The sequence below is a fragment of the Hirundo rustica genome, chromosome 4 (assembly GCF_015227805.2).
Source record: "Hirundo rustica isolate bHirRus1 chromosome 4, bHirRus1.pri.v3, whole genome shotgun sequence".
Lineage (NCBI taxonomy): Eukaryota > Metazoa > Chordata > Aves > Passeriformes > Hirundinidae > Hirundo > Hirundo rustica.
The window spans coordinates 38,617,067-38,638,747 of record NC_053453.1 but is presented as its reverse complement, the minus strand read 5'-3'; the positions used below and the strand labels follow the sequence as shown (position 1 = coordinate 38,638,747).

The 21,681-nt window shown below is 36.3% G+C and overlaps 1 protein-coding gene across 2 annotated transcripts in view; it reads right to left on the bottom strand.

The window, feature by feature from the left end:
• Positions 1-1,432: 1,432 nt before the first annotated feature.
• ZDHHC17 (zinc finger DHHC-type palmitoyltransferase 17) overlaps positions 1,433-21,681 on the bottom strand; it is a 70,296-nt gene continuing 50,047 nt past the window's right edge. For both annotated transcript variants that reach the window (XM_040061778.2, XM_040061779.2), the window contains exons 11-17: positions 14,124-14,248; positions 12,490-12,552; positions 11,256-11,349; positions 8,040-8,123; positions 7,515-7,672; positions 6,582-6,676; positions 1,433-4,567 (exon numbers count right to left, since the gene is read on the bottom strand). In XM_040061778.2, the coding sequence (XP_039917712.1) occupies positions 4,429-4,567; positions 6,582-6,676; positions 7,515-7,672; positions 8,040-8,123; positions 11,256-11,349; positions 12,490-12,552; positions 14,124-14,248 (758 nt within the window). In that variant the 3' untranslated portion in view covers positions 1,433-4,428. The remainder of the gene's footprint in view (positions 4,568-6,581; positions 6,677-7,514; positions 7,673-8,039; positions 8,124-11,255; positions 11,350-12,489; positions 12,553-14,123; positions 14,249-21,681) is intronic.

The window sequence follows — 21,681 nt, the reverse complement described above, 5'->3', positions numbered from 1 at the left end:
CTGGGGGGCTGTGTGTGCTTTGATATTGAGGTGCTGCTATGCGCAGAACTTACTGTGCAGGAATATTCCACCAAGACAGCTGCAGATCAAGAAGTTAGGTTAAAAAAAAAAACCCCTACACTTTGAAACTTGTGTCTGGTTTGGCAAGCAGGCTGATACTTTTTTGGGATAAAAGAACCCTTCACAACACTGAATTTATGGAAACAGGTTCAAGACTGGGAATACTGCAATAGAACATTAAGCAAGTGTGCCAGCATGGTCTGAAGCAGTTTCAAGCAACATCTATGACCATGGTCTGAGGTAGTGAAGCACTCCCAGCCAAAAGCCTAATTAGAAAAATATGTACTACTCAATACACAAAGAGCATTTTGTACAGGTTATAAAGGAACCCTGTGGATATGAGGAAAAACAAGCCAGCTCAATATGTGACCCAAGAGCTTGTCCAGTTCACAGAGCTTGAAAGATTAGAACTGAAAAAGACAACAGTAAGTCTGAAAGAGCACATTTCAGGTGGGAGTGAGGTGGGAAGCAACAGCACAGCCTAGGGAAAAACTCAGTCCTGCTACTCTTACCATCAACATCGCTTTCACAGCAAGAAAATCTGATTTTACTAAAAGGCAGCTAACGGGAGGTGCAAGGCACTGAACTCTAGTCAAGGTGTAATGAGGGTGCAGAGGGCTGTCTTCTTTCAGAAAAACCCCAAAACCTAAGAACCAGCTTTCAAATCATCAATTTTGACTCCCAAACACAGCAATTCCTCTGATGGAGCACTGCAAATCTTGGCTGGAGATCTTCAGCACAGGCCAAAAGTCTTCCCTGGTCTCTCCCTGACAAGCCAAAGGTTGGTCAGCCTGGACACAGCCTCACCGGAAACACCACTTCGGGAAGGGGAGAACACCACCACCAATTCTTAATGTCAAACCAAGACTCCGTAGAAAACGCTTTTTTCTTCCCTTTTAATCAGGTTATAAATATCCTTGGATTGTTACCTTGTTTCTATTCAAGCTCTAACCTATGGCATGGACCAGAAGAGTCAAGGTAGTCTGTCTCCTGCAAGTGCCACCCAGAAGCACAGATCTTGGTGACACATCCTAGCCCCATGTAGATGTTTGGTTGACCCTTAGAATACCTCAAATGTCATTATGTAAGTACCTTAGGCCACATGAAATGTTCCCCTAAGAAAAATAATACCTTGCCAGCATGCTTCACTCAAAAGAGGAATATTTAATTAGTAGTGAATGCTAACTTTAATTGGCAGTGCAAAGGTGTAATTTACCACAACAATGTAGTAACCCATAGGATTTCACATCTATACAGATTTGGGTGCGTGCCATCTGTAAGACACTGGTACATCTTTCTAGAAAGGCTTCTGAAACTGGACATAAAGTAGACTGTATGAAATCACACCCCAAGTCAATACAAACACTGCATCTAAGAGTCAATATTTATTTGATTAATAACTTAGAAAATTTAACAGATTTAATTTATGTAAGGAGAGCTAGTTTATTAAACATTTTACAGATTTTTTTTTGTTCACAATGTAATACACATCAAGATCTTGACAGTATTAAAATAATACTTGGCACAGTTATAAATAATATACAAAAAATCCACAGCTTAAAATGTAGTGATGCAGTTTTACACATTAATTGAAAAAAAAATCTGGTGGACGTCAAAGAATACAAAAACCTGCAAAGAAACAGCACATGTTTAGGGCCAAGACAAAATTCCTATTTATTCTACCTATGCCAGATTATGGTCTGATCTACTGTTGGTCTGGATCAGCTTAAGTTTCAGAAGCAATGCAGTTTTGGTTCAACAAGTGAATTTTAGGTTTGATAACATGACAGAAAAATGCTGCATAGTTGGCTTCCCCCTGCTTGCTTTATGATTTTACATCAACAATTCAGTATTACTCAAGTTACATTTTGCACTGGAAACTTCATACATCCCAAATCCATATGTGCATGTTAATTTTCACAACTACTTACTATCGCTCAGATTCTGCAGGTCTCAACAAATTGTCACCACAGAGCTACTGACATGTAAACAGTGCAGAACTTGCTATGTGCTACCAAGGATCAGCTCTACTTTTGCAAACATTTTTGACACAGAGTGCATGATTCAATTCATGGCAGTTAATGCTACTGGGCAAGTATGACCAAAATTTGCATCATGCACTGATCTGCTCTTCTGATGGCTGGCTGATATTTATTAAAGTGTACTGAAGCTCCTCAAGTCAACCGACTCCCAACTAAAATGTGAAAAAAGAAATGAATGAACAAATATGCAGAACATCAGTGGTGATTAAAACAAACCATAGTGTAAAGCTTTCACACTTTTTTCCTGATTAGAAAAAAATATGAATAACTGAAGTCAATTGTTTTCACAGAAATAGAGCATGTTTTAGGATTACAAATTTTGTCTGACAACAGTAGCCAAAGCTTCTTGCCACCCCTATACCCAAACCGCTCCTGTTAAAAGTGTCCAAGACAACGTTGATTTTTCCAGTATTAAACATTCAAGGACTCTAATGCTGCACTTCTGTAAATCCTGATATCTGGTACTTGCAAACTAAGTGCATGTCTTGAGATCAATTAACAACTAGAGAAAAAATGTTTACTTGCAAATACTGAACATCAACTATTTACAGTTTCACTGCTCCTCTTACTAAGGCAAGGGCTGGGAATACCACTAGATTGCTTTATTACCTGTAATCTGTGTATTACAGAAAACGCTAATTTTGCCAAGCATCAAACATGCAGTGAATTTGCAGGGCATAATGCCTATTAACAGCAATATTTGACATCACTAAAAGCTCATTAGATATCTTCCTACACTTTTTTTGGTTGAATAAAATGAAAATGAGCAGCTTTAAATACACTAAACACACACTCACAGAGAAAAAACTATTTGATAAATTATTTATATACAGATACACATTCTTTACACTGGTTTCAGACATCTGCTTTCAGGTCCCTCCCCAAACTCCCCTCACAGGTTCCTCGAACCACAGGGTTGCTACAGCACTTAGAAGAGAACGAAACTGATTCTCAAGTCTCTCTGTAAACAATAGTTAAGGAAGCAGTGAACAATTCACTATGAGTATATGAAAACACCATAACAAAAATCAGTGCATCGCATTCAAGAAAAGCCCCTCTGGAATGCAATTTTAGATCATTCCTTACCTTCCAAGCACACTTGTAGCATGAGAACTTACAAAAAGAAATTAAGGGCGATTTCCACGTGCCAATACACCATCTTCTTCAGAACACCGCTCTGCATTTTCTGTGCGCACGTGCTGCTATGGGGATTCTTAATTGTTTGTTTTTGTTAAAGTTTGGGTTACACAATTTCAAATCCAAATGAAATAAGCATTTCAGGCAACTTTGGGTTTTTCTGCAATTGCATTCAATTAAAAACTGTCTTGTCTTTTTATAACTGAGTTTGCTTTCACATCTGTGGTATCCCCCCCATGTAATTTCTCTTCTAATGTGTCTCCAAACACACTACACGGTACTGTATGAGGACCAAACCTGATACTAAAACATTGCTAGTTTGCAAGTTGCTTATACAGTTACTTCAAAGATAATAATTTTTTCCCCACTTTTTTTTCCCCCTGAACATTATATACTGTAAACTAATTTTACAGGTGTATCATGCATTTAAGCAGGGCTTTAACTCTGACAGAAAACTTTCCTTATTGGCGCAGTTGTTTATTTCAGACTACATTATTTCAGAACAGGGTTATTACAAGTATTTAGTTGTACCACTAACTGGTGGCAAAAACAATCACCAAAAAATGTGGGCAACATAGTTTTACTCAACATTACCTGACGTGCCCTACACTTATAACTTAACTTGTTACAGGGGATCCCCACCATAGGTTATTTATAACAGTATTGAAAAGCACATTTTTCAAGGTACATCTTACTACAGAAAATCCGTATTAAAAAAATCACATTACAAGAACTACAACATAGCAATCAGTGAACTCTGTATCATGAAATTTAGTTTTATATTCTAGATTCTCATTTCAGTGGAATTATTGATATTGGGATACAAATTTTTCCGCTCAGCACAATATAACTACTTATGTCAATACTTCAATAATCTCATGCTCCATTGTGAAAGACCTTAAATAAAAAACCCGATAACAAATACTGTGAATATGTTGTCATGAATAATTCTCATGTTAAGAATTGTTAAAATCCCTTTGTGATCTTCCTCCTCTTCCTTATCAGGTTTGGCAGTTTATTCTGTCCATTTTTTACTTTTGTTAATAAAACTCTGATGAAGAGAAGGTACCTTTATGATTCATCATCAGCCCTACACATAGCATGCTACTCTTCAAGGGACGCGGAGTCGAGAGAGAGAAAATTTTTCAGGCACCACTCAGTATGATATGCTCACAGGATGAAGGTGGTGCTACACTAGCTGGTAACCTGATCCTGAAGTTTGGTCGTATTCTATTGTATACTGCCTCGTCCAGTCCACAATTACAGGCCGAAAAAGACCACAGCATCTGAATTCAAAGAAGTCTATAATGTTCCTTATACATCCATGGCTAAAAACAAAAGAAAAACACACGTTAGCAAGCAATATCATAGCTCATCTAACAAAGTACATAATCTTTTGCCTACCGACAAATTTGATGCTTCACCCTTATAAGTTTCTACCTTCAGAAAACCAACTCTGTTCAGAATTATTCTTGTACTTGATCAGCAAGTTGATGAGCAAGTTCTGAAATAAGAAGTGGCCACCAGACTGGTGAATGTTTGATCCTTGGGCACAATCAAGACACCAACTTTTCTTCCACTATCTACCAAAATATGTTTTTAGCAGTCCACCACCATGTAGCACAACCTGGTAGTTCAAATCCTGTTCTAAGAGGACAATTGCATTGTACAAATGGATGCAAAACAAAATGGCATGAAGTTAATGTCTTCCTTGAATAATTTCCACATTTATTGGTATCTGTTTCTACATACATACTGGTTCACCAGCTGCAGATCTAGGATCAACCAGGTCCCTTGACAACACAAAATTAAGAAAGCATTATCTAAATTAAATGAACTACTCAAGCACTTTCTGATTCTGGCAGAATCAAATAACTGTCAAACATTTAAGAAACCTTCATAAAAAACTCCCAACATGCTGAGGGTTTTAAGCTTAATTAGATACGGGCTAAACAGATCACAGTTTTTCTGGAAGAGAAGCTTAAGTAATAATATATGTGAGAGCAGGTCTAAGCAAAAAGGAGATTAAACTATTTGATGTCAATGCTTCACAAGACAGTTGTTGCTGAGTCAGTTATTTCAGACATCTGGCGCTATTTTCAGGCGTAATTTTTATAATAGCAGCTATTTCAGTTAAAATGGTTTGTGAATATAACAGTAATTCGGGATCAAACTAGCACTTTTTTTCTATCCTGTGCACCAACCTGTGTTTTCCAGGCAAAGTAATCATCTGGTTTTGTTACAATTCTAATCTGTAAGAACACTGCAACTACACAGAAATGCTTGTCTGCTTCTCACTCTTAAGTTTTGTATGAAGAGGTATTAAAGAAAGACCACACAAATTTCTAGTACAGAAATCCATCTGCTACGTAACAGAATCACAGAATGGGCAAGGTTGAAAGGGACCACAGTGGGTTCCTGGCTCAACCAGGGCCATCCTTGAGCACATTGCACAAGATTGTGTGAATCCATGCTGACTGCTCCTGATCACAATTCCCATCTCCTATCTCTGTGTGGCACCAGAAAAGAGCAGCAGCTCTCACAGGAGACACAGCATATGCAGCAGGATGAGATGTGCTTTTTTCTTTTTCCACCTCCTTTTGTAACATGCTCTCAAACCATCAATATACCAGCTTCGTGCCTTCATTTATGTCCTGTTCTGGCTCCGCAAGCTGCTCCATGACACCATATTCCTGTCTCAGTGCTATTTCATCCCAAAGCCCCCATCTTTCATTTTGCACCCTCATCACTATAGGAACTGGAATCCCAACCTACCCTTTTATATACTAATGCCCAAAACCTGTATTCAACGACTTGCTCTAACCCATGCAACACCCACTTCAGTTCCTGGGACATCCTGCTCTCTTCCCTTCCCCACAAATAGCTTTGGCCGTGCTCTTCCTCATGAATAGGAAGAAAGTGAAGCCTCTTTTCTCACAGTAGAGAGAAAGGGGAGCTACTGCACAAATCAAATTTAACAGCACAGTAAGCATCACTCAGGAAAAAGTGCCCAGTATGGAAATGAGTATCTAGGTCAACATAGACATGTTGCAGTAAGCAACTACCTCTGGTTTGAGCATCTGCTTTATAGAGAGGATATTTATTTCCCCATCAACTCTACAGTGAAATACTTTTCTGTGTTTATGCACCCTACACTCCAAAACATTAATCACTTCCTTTAACTGGATAGAATGTGACTGTGAAAATAGCTAACAAGGTTCTGCACTCCAAGTAGAGAAAATACTCTGAAAGTATTTAGGTGTGTTCTGTTTCAACGAGCAACATGATTCAAATGGATGCAAGCTACGGAAATAAGAAATTTGTATATGCTTCAAAACTTACTTGAATGGGCTTTCAATAGATGTGGTTGTAACTTTAAAGTGCTTGTATCTTCTTGCATTCATCCTTTCATTTGTTGTGATACCCAAGCAAGATATCTTAAGCCAGGAAGAATAGGTAAATTAGCTCACATAAAAACATACAACCAAGTACTACATGAGACAGACAGAAAAAGGACCAAAGGTACTGGTTTAAAGTCCTTCTTTTGACAGTCGAGTTTTTAACTGGGGAGATTATCAGGAGCAAACATCAACCATAAGAGTTTGAAATTGATATATGTTTTACGTAAAAACAAAGAACAAAACTTAAACTTACTGATAAGTTTTACCTAAGCTTTAGAGAATAATTTCTCTTTCCAGGAAATCCTTCTGGAAAGATTAAGTCTCATAGTTCATTAATGACAAGTCATACTTCAAGGCTTTTCAGTATGACTTTTCTTTCCTTAGAAATGATAAAGAAAACTTGGCTTTGGTCAGATTAGAGTACAATAATATGGCCTCAACTCACACCGAAGCAATGTAAGAAGTTATTGCATCCACTTTCAAACCACCACTCCCTTTTTGTTAATAACAAATATAAGTTGGCCCCATAGCTCTTATCCTGTATTAGTCTTTATTGCCTTTTCCTGGTCTGTGTCACCTTTTTGTCATTCCGAGAATGGGAAGCAGGAGGCAGGTATTTTAACCTCTTGCACCAAAAAAAAAAAAAAAAAAAAGGGCCATGTGAATTAGAATTGAATAATATAGATATAGATATATAGATATAGAATATTGAATTGAATAAAAATACTGAGAGACAGCAGATGCTTGCCAGCAAGGCTGAGAGCTTAAACACTTGGTCTAGCACAATGAACATGAAAATTTAAATTTCAGAAGTATTTGATATTCTTATGTCACTCCCAAAACACAGCATTATAAATGAAGTGCTGTTCCATACCTGATACATCTGACACATGAGTAACACAGCCACCCACATGAAGTGAAATACACTGTTTAGAAACATCCAAAACATCCACGGAGAACATGTAGCAATCTGTGTAACGTAGGTCCAAAACCCATCCTTTGTGTAACTTGTCTCACAGTGGAAACCCCAGTCTAGAGAGTAGGGGGAAAAAAAAAATAAAAAGGAAGATTTAAGGTATTGTACAGCAACATATAATGCCCACATTAGAATGTGTTAAGTTAATTAAGAAAATGACAAGTGCCAGAAGAGCTTTACATGCTCTCTCTTCCTTTCCCATCTCCTTGAACACATGACATATGCACACACTTGTCTGTGAAGAAAGAAAAGATCCCTATAGGACAAGAAAAACAACATCTTCTGAATTAAAATACTCAATATAGTCAAATACTAATGTATAGTTAAATTCCAGGATAAAAATACCCAAAACTCTGATATGGCAAAGATCTATAAAAATCCATATGAGGATGTAAAGTACACATGTAAAGTACATTTACTCACAAGAGATACATCCGTAGATCATCCAGCAGATCATAAAAAGCAGGAAGAACAGGTATCCCATAAAATAGCGATGGTTCCCTGCTCCTGAAGTTGCACAACAGGGACCAAATTACTACACTTTCAGCAGCAGAAAGACAACATCACACCAGAAAGTTTAATTGCTTGCTTAGAAGTACTGCTTATTATTGTACATAGAAACATTACTTTGCAATATTAAGCCACTATAGCTTCAAGACAGTGAAATTAGCTGGTTTACTTATGATTTTTATTTCTCATATAAAAAAGCAACTTTTCTTTAATTTTTTGTCACATTACAACTGCTTCACCTAATTCATTTGCAATCTCTTTAATGAGCTAGTAAAATTATTGATAGACAATATTTAGAGCTATGTTAGTGACAGCCGTTGCAGAGCTCTTAACAGCCAGGTATTACACATGAATAAGTACTTTTTAAAAGCTACTGAAAAGTCATCAAAATGCAGAGTTCACTTTTTAAAAGTAACAGAAATATGAACAAATATACAGCCTTCTTTGATAATAAGCTAACTCAGATCTTATGTTTGGATGCTTGATGAAGCTAGCTAAAAACAAAATATCTAATAAAACTTGTAAACAAATACCTGTAACTGAACAGACAAAGCCTAAGAACCTGGCTATAACAATGAATGGGATACAAATGACTCTGCTTTAGATCGAATTCTAATGCAAGAAAATTAAGTTACTAAGAGACTGATCTATTTTTAATAGCAGTAGAGCTAAAAATATGCATCTTGTGAGAGTACATCATAATTCTGAAGTACTTTCCGAACAGCCTTTCTTCTGTTTGTAAAATATGTCCAGTGTTGCAACCTTCCAACAGCTCCAGGCTGTAAACTAAACCCACAGAGATGATAATGAGCTGCAAAGATTTGGCTGTCATCATTTACCAGCACAGCATTTACTTCTTTATTATGTCAAATGTCTTCCCTGCTAAAACAAGAGCATCCTCTGGAGGCAGAAAATAATCAAGTGCTTTTAGCAAGTGAGCTGAAAGACTGTATAAATAAGAGATCAGGAAAAACATACATATAACACAAGCAAGATTAAGGATAAGACACTTCCTTGAAAATCAAGTAAGTTCCTGAAAACACAAAATTATGTTGTAATATTGCCTTCAATCACCCAAGGGTATATGAGAAAGTGTTGGGAATGTCCCTGAGGTATCTCTTTCACTTGCATTCTAAATTTCAGAACTGTTAAGTTTCATAAAAGGCATTCCATAAAGAACACAGAAGTTAAACAGTGGACTAGAAGTCCATCTGAGAGGCGTTTGATGAGATGCTTCTTTTAGCAACATCTTTAATGATATTAAACCAAATTTTGCCTAACAGGAAATCCATACGTGTGAGGTAAAAACATAGGTGTAGCATTTAAAACTATAAATGAAATAGTACAATCTTGATCGCAGTTTAAAAAAAAAAATCTGTGGCAAAAACTGGAGAAACTGTATTTTGAATAAGATTAGGCAAAACACAGTACTGTTGCCTCTGGGACTGGCAGAAATAGAGTCATCCTCTACAGTTAAAAAAAACCCCAAAAACCTGTAAAAAACCATAATGCTATTTTGATACTTTACTTAGAGGATAAATATAAAAAAAATGGTAAAAACATTCTAAGTCTCTTTATGTGCCAAGTTTTATCCCCAAAGGACTTATTTTAGAGTGTCTGTAAACACTCTTACAAGATTCTTCAATCCTATCTTTAGCAACATTCTTATCTTTTTGACACATTCCACACACATCCAAATTCCACCTTTCCAGAAAGGCATGATTCATGTTTCCCTTTCTGGCAAACATACCACAAATGCTGTTTTAAGAATGGATTCTGTTTTGCAATCCCATGTTTAGAGTGACCACGTACCAATCTGAGACAGAAAAGCCATATAAGGTTGTTCAGACCATCACTCCCTCTGGTTCAGCTCCAGCTCCCATACTACAATTTCTAATGCTCTTTCCCAGCATACTTTCAAGAGCCCTAATGTTTACTTTTACCTCCAGTTACCCCACTCTGGATACCACCACTAAAGACAGATTCTACTTTTCCATCATCACTGTAACTTAATACCATTTCCTCCACCTACCCTAATCCCATCACTCACAGACTCTCTCAATACACACAAATATGGTCGTTCCTCCCCCATTTGTTTTTTTGGGTTTTTTTCCAGTTACTGATTAAAATACTGGATCTTTCTGTCCCAGTGACACATACTCCTCTGTAATCCCGCAAAACTTGAACCCATGCTCCCCTGCCTGTCTGAATTAAAAATTTCTTAGTTTTTCATTGTAAAACATCTAAAATATAAACCAAAAATATCTCAGATAGTAACATCTGCAGGAAACATAAAACAGAAGGCAGTGACTCAAGTTGATCTCAGTGAGACTTTAGAGATGTTCTACTACAATTTAAATACCGGGATTGACTACTTTACTCTTGATTTTCACCAAACTACTCTGATTATTCATTATTATACCTATTTGAAAGGACTACAATGAAGCATTTATGAATTGTCAACTGTCAGTGAACCCAGGTCTTAATTCCTCTCCAAGATTAAAGTTACCTCTCTTGTGTCCTAAAAAATTAAAACTTGTGAAGCAAGCTGCACTCAATTCCTTGCTGAGATAATAATAATAATGGTTTTCAAATAAGCTTCTCAAAAAGTATGACTGGGAATAGCAGCATTTAGAGACTTTATTTCTGTTCTACATCCATTCACTTCATAATCACTGGTGAGAACGAAACACAACCTGGATGGTCAAAAAGTGGAGAATACCTCAATAGGAAGTCATTCTGTATCTAACTTCTGTAATCATAACAATTTTAAATATGCATATTTCACCAGTAAGTTACTGAATATTATTGGTCAAAATGGAAACTTCCATCTTATGTAAAGGATAATAATCAGTTGTGGAATGGGCACGTGCCTTTTCAGCAGTTAAACTTTGCATCTTTTCATTACTGAACTTTAGGTAAAAAAAAATACATATGTAGGCAATTGAATTAGACACTGAACAATTTTGAGGATGGATATATAATAGACAATACAAATGAGAATAATGCAGAGACTGTAGAAAAATAATTAAGCTCAATATTGAAAAGCTTTTCTTAAGAGGCCAAGTCACTTCCACTGTGAAATGAGATCAGGCAAAACCTCGCAGAGCATTTTAGCAAATTACTCACCTACACAGTTCCCCACCCACGGGCAGTGGTGGTCAAACTTCGCTATGCATCGATTGCAAACACCACAGTGTTTGGACCTCACTGGCTTCCGTATCTGTAAAGGATAATAAACATTTGTTTAGAAAAGCAAGTTACCCTAATATATTTTAAATAGAAGAAATCACAATCCCTCTATTTAAATGTAAATTGATTGTGCTATTGTTAATTCCTTAGAGAACTTCAAACTTGAAACTAACCCTTAAGGCAATCCTAGCTATTTAGCTTAATCTACACGCTGTTTAACGCAAACAACCTTACAACTGCACTGAAATGATTTTCACATTATTTTTCTTATACAAAGTATTATTTTTTTCATAAAAAGTTCTTCTGTCACCTCCAGCTACTGAGCTTTGTATAGCAACCAGCTTCATTTCAGCTTTTAACAAAGAAAATATAGAATGAGCTTGAGTTCCATGATTCTGTATCATTCATAAGCAAGATCTAAAATAAACTTTTCAGGTTATTTTCTAAAGACAGAAATACGACTCAACAAGCAGAACTCAATGGAACTTAAAATGTAAATTACTCCCAAAAATTTTTCTTGAAAGGTTATGTTTTGAGAGAAGTGGTCTGAGATATATATGCATATACACACATAATTTTTAAGGTGCCACATCTGTAATAATTTTCCAGCTTCAAATCTGGAGATACAAACATCATGAATGTTCCACATACATCACAGCCTTTCAGTGTTAACACTGATATGCTTGAGCATTTTGTGTTTGCTAGTTAACGTCCAAAGAAAAAGCACGTTATATTTGCTTTACAAAAATTAAGATTTTTTTCCCCCTCCTGACTATTGCCAGGTACAGAAACACACTTGGTTTTTGGAAAAAAAAAAAATTACTACAAGCCCATCATAATTTTACTGCGAGTTATGGAGGTAGTGGAATGTGAAGTGTAATTTTTATGACTTGCTAGGTGTATAACCAACCAACATGGCAGACATACTGGATACTTGAATTTTGACACTAGCAAGTTATTTCCACAGTGACAATTTTTTCTTCTCACTGTTGCATTTTTTTGTCTACATATTATGTCTTGAAAACACTGTAGATTAAATAGTACAAATAAATTCTGCCTTTTAAACTGCAATAATAAAATCAAATATGTGTTAATTACAGGAACACTAATTTTGGCTTAGCATTAAAGGAAGAAAATAATGATCAGTGAAACGGATTAAAAAATATACTACCAAGCAGGTACTGCAGAATATACTGAGGTCCAGACTTCCTGTCTCTGCAAGTTCTACTATTGTCTGCAGGAAAAAGAAAAATAAGAATTTAGCATATAAACAAATGGTGACAAGCATTTTCAGACCTGTGGCTGGTACTTGGGTACTTTCTACACACAAACTCAATTCAGATGAAACTGATTTTGATTCTACTTTATTAAACCAATATGCATATTTACTTCCAGATTAATTCTAGTTTATACCTATTCCTAGTCACCTACTGTGATTCCAGTGCTGCTGGTGTGACTTTTGATACCCTGGACAATTTCATCATTAGTCCCTCTGATTTCAGTGGGAGTATAACACTCTGCTACAGACTAATGAAAGGATGCAAAAAGGAATGTGCGTGGTCTGACACTCAACACTGGAGTTCAGTATTGTCCACAAGCAAAATCCTAAACCTCAGGAGAACAGAACTAAACAAGAGCAGATGAATTGCTTTTAAATATAAGTCTTGTGTAGACCCAGGATCACTTCAGTTATTCACATAATTGTGCTTCATAAATCTTTGCCTACCTTCTATGCTTTTGAATTATAGGAAAATTTTATTTACTTATTCCTTCACTTGCTTTAAGAGTGACTTGGGTTATTTTGTAACAAAGAAGAAAGGACATGACATATTAAAACAACAAACATTTGAAATTGTTGCTTACTACACATTTCTAAACACACTTAATATGGTTATCTGAAATGAAAAGAACTGTCTTACCTAGTTATTTCAAAGCTAAAGGCTAAGTCAGCATTAAATACTTGAAGACAAATTCTGAAAATGTTAGGGGAAGTTCTACACTGCATGAATGTAACATATGTCCTACAACAGTTCATACCCCCGGTAAAAGAACATTTTACCACGCAGTTAGCTGCCATGTAAGAATATCCAAACATTCACAGTCATATGCATCTGCCTCAAGAAATCATATTTTGCAATTCCTACCAGTTCAACAAGGATTTTGGAACCACACTTGCCTACTTAAGCAAGTAGATCAAATAAACTGCGTATTTGTGCAATTTGCTGAATCCAATCCAAAGTGTCATGTTTGACTATTCTTAATTTAGTCCAGCTAGGAGGAGAATTTAATTGGGAATTTACTTTGGCGAACTGGCAATAACAGAAATGTAATTTTCAGAGTAAATCCAAATCTGGACACTGACTAAGAACTCAGCTATAATCTATTGCAGAATACAAAAATTATTTCATCTACACCACCCTTTTAATGGTTATCATATTTTCATTTCCACATAAGGAATAACTCCAAGTGGTATGATCTTGATCCACACAGGTCGTTTCACAAATAACCATAAAGTAGAAGCTTGAAGTTCATTTTAGGTGGAATGCTGGCTTCTAGGAAACTAAAACAAAACAAAACGTTGTTGCTGCTTGTATTATTTTGGCTTATTCAATGCTCAGTTTGGCTGCTGAGAGCAGTGCGCTTAATTTAAAACAAAAACATGAGATGCTAATAATGATACAATGTCAATATTTTAAAACTTTCTTAAACAATTTATTGAAATGTAATGTACTGAAGAGTAAACTAACTACTCTGATCAGCTGGTGGAAGGCTGTTGAAGAAGTAGTTTGTATCTCTTGGCTTTACCTTTTTCTTTTGTTCTTCTGTGGCTTTGATGATTCCTGGATCAGACTTCCAGGATTTTCCAAAATTGTAGAAAAGTGCAACGCTATTAGCAAGGAACGGAAGATGTATAAAGAAAAAATTGAGATGTGCTTACAGTCAAGGAATCTCAAGTGTAAAACTGAATTTCCTCTTAACATTCTTACTGAGAATTCTGAAAAAAAAATTAACTAAATTTAAGTTTTACTAAACTGTCTTCAGTCACTGTCTTCAGAATTAACAAAATTCAGCACTGCTGTAAGAACTAGCTTCATAGTTGGCATTTTCCATTACTCAACCTTCAAAACTTACTTTTAAGAATGGTCTATTCCATGAGGTATTTCTAAAGCCTTTATCCTTCTAAAGGATGAATAACGATAGTTCAGTTTTTCTAACTGTTTTCCCTTTTAATTAAATTAAACCCCACGAAATTTATCTTCTTAATAACTATTTCCTGTTTTCAGAATAAACATTTTGGAGCTCTATTTATAATACAAACATTTGACTGCCTATGTCTTCAGTGGCTTGACATTCCTGAGATATCACAGGATGGGCTGTTTCTAGCCATAGAAGGAATTCTGCTGTTGGCCACTGTTGCATGGTAATCATGTCCCAACACCACTTATCTCCAAGAAAGGTAGTGTCTGAAACCTGGTCCAGTAATAAGGCAATATACATATTTTGCATCACTGAAAGTTATTTTTAACATATTAATACGTCTAATACTTCAAAAACCACAGGATTTATTACTCTCTTAGTGTTTATAAAATCACTCACCATAGAGACAGAAAATAACCATTTGTTTTAAAATACATTTCCTGCATTCAATGTCTTGCCATGTAACATGCTAGTCTTACAGTACTTGACATTTCTTCAGAGAATGAAAACATTTTTTAGCAGTGATGTTGAAAAACCAAATACTTCAGATGTTTCTCTTCCACAAAAGGAAAATTATTTATTCTCATAAACAAAAGACCTGACAAAACTGACTGAAGACACCTGCTGTCAGCTGCCAGTTATAACTGCAAGAAGATGTCCTAGTTGACAAATCTGTGGTGGCAGAAGCTTCTACAGCATTATCCAAACAAAAAGGACACCTAGTATACAGGCAGAAAGCACTACACCCCCAAATTACACTGTATTTTGAGTAACTTAGATACATTCAGATCTAAATAGATTGTGATGCGAAAGAACCCTGAAATTCAAACAAATTCAAGGCCTCTTTTTGACTTCTGAAATGCCAAGGAAGTCTCATAGTTCATGTGAAGTGTATCTCAAACAATTTTTATTTTCCTCCTGTTGGGGCAAGGAATTGGCTGTGAATTTCTAATAAAAAATATTGGCATGTTAAATTAAAATTTTAATAATGTATCTTATATAGTAGAATGTTAGTATCAGCTCACTAAAGGCAATTGATCTTTCCAGTAACAAGATGTTACCTGTTAAGTTTAAAACGGGGGAAAAGAACATCAGCTATACTATAACCTTGTTGGAGTCCAGGGCATTCCTTTGGCTGCCCTGGAGGGCCGGGGACCTGGGCAGGGGGGTCTGGGACCCCGGCCCAGAGCTCAGAGGGAGGCTGGCTTTGGTCTCAGTCCATGGGAAGGGCTTCCTGCACTGCGGAAAGGATTGGAGGCCACAAAAGGGTGAGAGATAGCAGTTTAGCTTGTCGCGGGGTGATAAAGCAGTAGATTTGAGGTTTTAGTGTTGAGGTGAATGGGGGCAAGATGGAGGATTTGGGGCGTTGTCTCCTGCTTCTTCTTTCTTCTTCCCTCACTCCATTTTCTGCAGTGACGGTGGCACAAAGTAGTTTAAAGAGATTGGGTCAAAGTAGAGATGACCTGTTTAGTATAAGTGATAAGTACTGGCAAGTAATGATAAATAAAGAATACACAGCAGTGAGTATAAAAGATAACGACAGCCCCGTTCGGGAGGAGTCGAGGAGTAGGAGTCAAGGAGTCACCAGATGCCCGAGCAGCTGCACAGACCTTTGTTGGGCACTGAGAAAATTGTAAGATAAGAAATAATAAACAAAGCGCACAACCTTGAAAAATCAGGACCTGAAGACTCCATCTCTTTCTTGCGTTTGGCTCAGAGCTTTGCAGAGGGCAAAAGACTCTAAAACCACCTAAATCTCAGGGAAAAAACCCGACAACTGGCATCCCTGAGTGGCCTCCTATAAAGGCCTATAAAACCTAAGCACTCAATGGGTCTATTTTATACATTAGAGATGAAAAGCTCTGACTTCAAAATTTACACAACCCAATTTCTTCCTATTTTTTTTTGTAAAGCTACCTGCTGCCAAGAATAAGCTGGTGCAACTGAATTGCTTAGCTAGAGAGAAATTGCATTTTCTTTTCAGAATACTAAAATAATCTGGGTTTTTCACAACAGTGAAAACTGGTTTTCCACTAAATGTACCTTAATCAGACAACAATTACAAACAATAAAGGTACAACTGGAACCAATTTTATGACCCATTTCTAAACACCATACCTCATGTCTAGACTTCTAAGGAAGATGTGAGAAAACGCTAAGAGGGTTTTTATAACCCTAATGTTTTGGAATTGTTTTTCTACTAGCTTAAATTTGGATAACCTGTAACAAAGCAGCTGTCCATCATCTCAACTTACTCCTTCCCCAGGTTACTCCCTCAGATACAGAGAGAACGTAAGAGATGCATACAGAGCCTGTTTTCCCTGTCCTTTTATCACGGTGGTGTCAGATGAGTGCAATGCTGACAATGTAAATTGTGGCAGATAAGGGACTTCTTTGCTGCAGCTGAGAGACTGCATGAGAATGCAAAAGTTTGCTTCTCCAGGGTATTTCCAGCATGTGATGTAGATAAACAACTTCAGCTGTAGGATTGTCTCACCCCCTTTTAAATTACGCAGAATGCCTTCACAGACATCAGGAAGGAAAAAAAGCCATATCAATCTACCTTCAGTATCAAGGTATTTAAATTATGGAAGAGAAACAGAGCCTTACAAGTGGCTATGTTTTGTCACTGGCTATGAAGAGTGTTTAAATTTCAATACAGATGCCAGCACTACAGGTATCTAAATCCATGCTGAACTCCCCTCTGAAGTTTACTTCGAAAGAGATCTTAGCAACTTGCATTACAGACATCTCTCAAAACTCTTCAATGTAAGAAACCCTTGTAGGTTTATAATGGCTTCAGAGGAAGGAATGGTTTCTCTAGAGAGAAGTGTCTCGTTTTGTACTAACATCCTCATTTACAGCTACACAGGGAAAAAGTACCTTACTATATTATTAAGTGCCGCAAAATGCATAATATTCACACCTCCTGCCTTGCTCCCAGTTTGCTCCTCTTTTTATGCAATTTCCCAAGTTTTCATTGAGACAGAAAGCAGAAACACCCACAAAACACTTCCTACTTTTAGTCCTGATTAATATCCTTTAATTATTAGAACAAGATGCTGAAAATTATTCCAGGAATTGGAACAAAAAAGGTCATCTCATTAAAAAGAAAATTAAAACCTAACAAGCACCACACAACCCCTGAGTCAGGCAAACATTGGATAAGTTAATTTTTCATTGTGAACTGTAGTCTACTTAAAAGGCCCCAAATACATGCAGCTTCCTGCTATCAGGCATCATACAAGTCGGAAATCAAGCCAAAATACACATTATAGACCCAGACGTGCCCTTTCACTAACCAAAAATCCTTTTCTCCTACACAGAAAAATCTGCAGCAAGTGTAAGATGTCAGAGATCAAATACAGGCTAATAAACCTGCCAATTCACAGAATCACAGCATTACAGAATGGGTCAGGCTGGAAGAGACCACAGTGGGTCATTTGGTCCAACCTTCCTGCTCAAGCAGGGTCATACCAGAACACACAGCACAGGATTGTGTCCAGACAGTTCTGGAATATCTCCAGTGAGGGGAGACTCCAGAATCTCCCTGTGTAATCTGTTCCAGTGCATGCTCATCCTCACAGTAAATAAACTCCTTTTCACATTCAGGTGAAACTTCCTGTGCATCAGTTTCTGCCCACTGCCTCCTGTCCTACTGCTTAGCACAATTAGGAAGAGCCTGGAAACATATTCTGACACCCTCCCTTCAGATTCTTATGGGCATTGATGATGTCCCCTCTCAGTCATCTCTTCTTGAGTCTCAACAGGTCTAATTCCCTCAGCCTTTCCTTGTAAGAAAGACACTCCAAATCATAACAGCTGTACATCTGGATCTAAGAGTCCAGGCAAGTAACAACAGATAGCTACATGAGAAGACTCATTTGACTAGGAATTTATTAGACAAAATCAGTTTGTAATTAACTGATGCTCTCCAAAAGCCCTTTACCTCCATTTCTATGTGGCACAAAAGAATCCTGCAGCTTACAAATAAATTCAGTTAGCCTGTCTCTTCCACCCTGGATTTTTTTTTTTTTTTTTAACTGTTCTTTTAACTTTAGTGAAAGCGTTTAGACATGGGAACAGAAGTTCTGGAGAGATGTGCCCAGAGTTTGGATTTTTGGGGTCTTTGGTTCCTGTAGAAACATGGGAGCTGACTTCTTTCTTTTCCTGCATGAAGGCTTTTTGCTCTTTTCCAGAAATAATTTTAGTAGTAAATTTTTTTTAACTGCTTAACTGTACCAATTAGTTTGTTACAGTTTTTAAAATCCTATGCAATTGTATCAGCTTTGTAAAAGAATGAAAATCATCATGAATTCTCTTGTACCCAGTTTTAAAACAATCTCTAATTCAAAAAGTGTGCAATGTTTGTTTTCTTTAACCTAGACCCCATCATTTGGAGAGGTATATTTGAAATAAGATAATAAATACAGTATGAGTCAATGATAAATTATTTAAAACAAACAAACAAATTGCCTTATATAATCTCATAATCTCATCATTGCAAATAGGATGCGATAGCCATAAAAGCTTGCTTAATTCAAACTGCACACTCCCGTTTGCACCAAATGGAAGCAGAAGAAACAAAAAAAATACTGTGAGTATTTTGGGTTACAGCAAACTGCCATCTTATTAGAAAAGAGCAGTGTAAGAACCTTTTGACATAACAAACAGTATTTGTTCAGCTGGAACTGAAAAGACTGCATGACAAACAGATATAATCTTGGTAGGACATTTATAGGACACAAGAGAATGTTCTGCCTATAAATACTAATGAAAAAGAATGAAATGTGAAATTCTAGTCTCACATTATTAAAAGTGTAATTTTAAGTAAGTTTTTTTTCTTTTAAAAATAAAACTAAATTAAAACATAGTGACTTAGTGTGTAGGATTTTTGAGTGCATTTTTGTTCCTACTCTGCAAACACAAGAAAACCAGAATATGCTAATGGAGCAAGACATAACTATCCTTTGTTACAGGCAAAATATAGTTACAGGGATGCAGTATAACAGCGACAGGGAGGCAATGGACCATAAACTCATATATAGACTCAAAAATACACAGATCATATTCCTCATTTCCTGCAAGAATAGGATTTCTACATTATCAAATATACCCGACTCAGAAGTTGCTGAGAAAAATCCAATAGAATGGAAACATTTACAGAAAATTCAGTACATTTTCAATATTGGCTTTTTGAATTACATCATTAAACCGTAGAATTTAGAGAGTTGTTTTTCATGTGACCACACTTAAATTTAAGAAAATGCACTGCAAATCCTTCATTTTATTTTTCTTTATGATACATTGCATTAACTGCCCTTTTCTGTCCCATTAGGATTAAACATACAAGAGCTGATGATCTTCCAGACACCTTCACCCTTATCTACAAGAAAAGAAAATTCTTACCAAACACCTAAATCTTAAAGTTGCACTTGCAGCAATTAAGATCTTTATGCTATTTATAATATAAAGTTCCAGTAAGGCAATTCCTGATAGTTGTTTAAGGTTAAAAATTCTCTTCCCCAAGCCAAAGTCAGTCAGAATTTGTGAAAACTGCCAGGACAGCTTTTATCACTTGAACACTACAAAGTAAAAAGTAGTACTCTAGTCTGATGTAAGCAGTCATATAAAGATGTAAAAATACAGGAATTCTTTATCCAACCACAATCCTGTGCCTCATGCTATAAAAACTGAGGAGGCATGCAATTTGCTTTTTGCAATAAAGCTACAGGGCTATTTTCCAGAAGAAGAATGAATTTGGAATCTTATTACAAAGAATTCCAATTAAAAATCAGCAATTAAAGGAAGATGGCCTCAAGCACTTGGTCTCTAAAACAGCTTGTCAGAGAATTCTGTCAACTCTAATGAAAGTAATTAGTAACTGAAGGTCTTAGACCACTAGTTATGTGTACAAAAAGACTGTTGCAAAGGTTGTGAGACACTAGCTTGGGACAGAAGCAGGACAGTATTTTATTGACAATCTGAAGTCAGGTCTTATTAACGTAATTGTATATATTTCTAGTGAACAATTAAGATTATTCTATGACAAAAAAAAAAAAAAAGCCAAACATCAAGCTATTTAATCAGAATGACTAACAGAAAAAAAATCTAAGCAAGTCGGTAGGAATATGAATGAAATGTGAGCGTGACAGTTTGTCAGCTTTAAGGGCGGCTTTCTACATCAAGATACAGGCCATCATATATTGGTTGTACAGCTATTTAAATGTGGTCAAAGACTTTAAATCAAAGTTGGACACATTCTTAGATTAGGTCCAAGCTGATGTTATGTTAGCACAAGAAAGCATTTCACTGTACCTCAACATTTGCAATTCAAAATCTGTAACATTGGCTAACATGAGTTGCTAATTTCTAATTACTGCTTTTTAAAATCTTTCTCATATTAATTTTGTACTCACTTTTCTCATTCTGCAGTCACTACTAAATTTGAGTAAAAACACAAAAAATCAGATCAGGCAGAGGGACTGGTAGTAGGACCAGCATTTCTAAATAACTGTGTCGAGACATACTAATATTGGTATCGCTCTTTTTTTTAACTTAACTGCAACTAGATTTTAATTTTTAAACTGTCAGTGGTTTTTGTTTTTTTTTGTTTTAAACATGCCGTAACAGTCACTTCCAGTTGCGTGGGATTGCTGTTCAGAGCAACATCTTTGCAAACACTGCCAGAACGGAAGCCAAAGTTAGCATGGAAGCAGGGTCTCCTCTCTGTTCTCAACCCAAAAACACACAGCTGATTTACTTAGGCTTGAAGAACATATCAAGAAGATGCCAAAACCAAAGCACTGCTACTATCCTATTTTATGGTAATTCCTTTCAGGATGAAAAGGAAGCCAGTTTCTAAAAAAAGCCAAACCAATAGCCCCATAAAATTCACTTCAATTATTTCCAATCAAACATCGAATCTCAACTATGTTTTCTCAGCTACTGAAATTACAGTACCCAAGAAGGCTGTCTAAAAATTTGAATCTATTTCCTTGCCATGGAAAACTAACATTCCTCACTGAACTCTGAATCAATTTTTACCTCCATGAGTAAGGGAAATTCATATCTAGACAATCAAAGACGAAAATATGGCAATATGCTGAATCTCTATAATCTAGTATTGTTAATACACATATTTTCAAAATAACTGAAAATATAG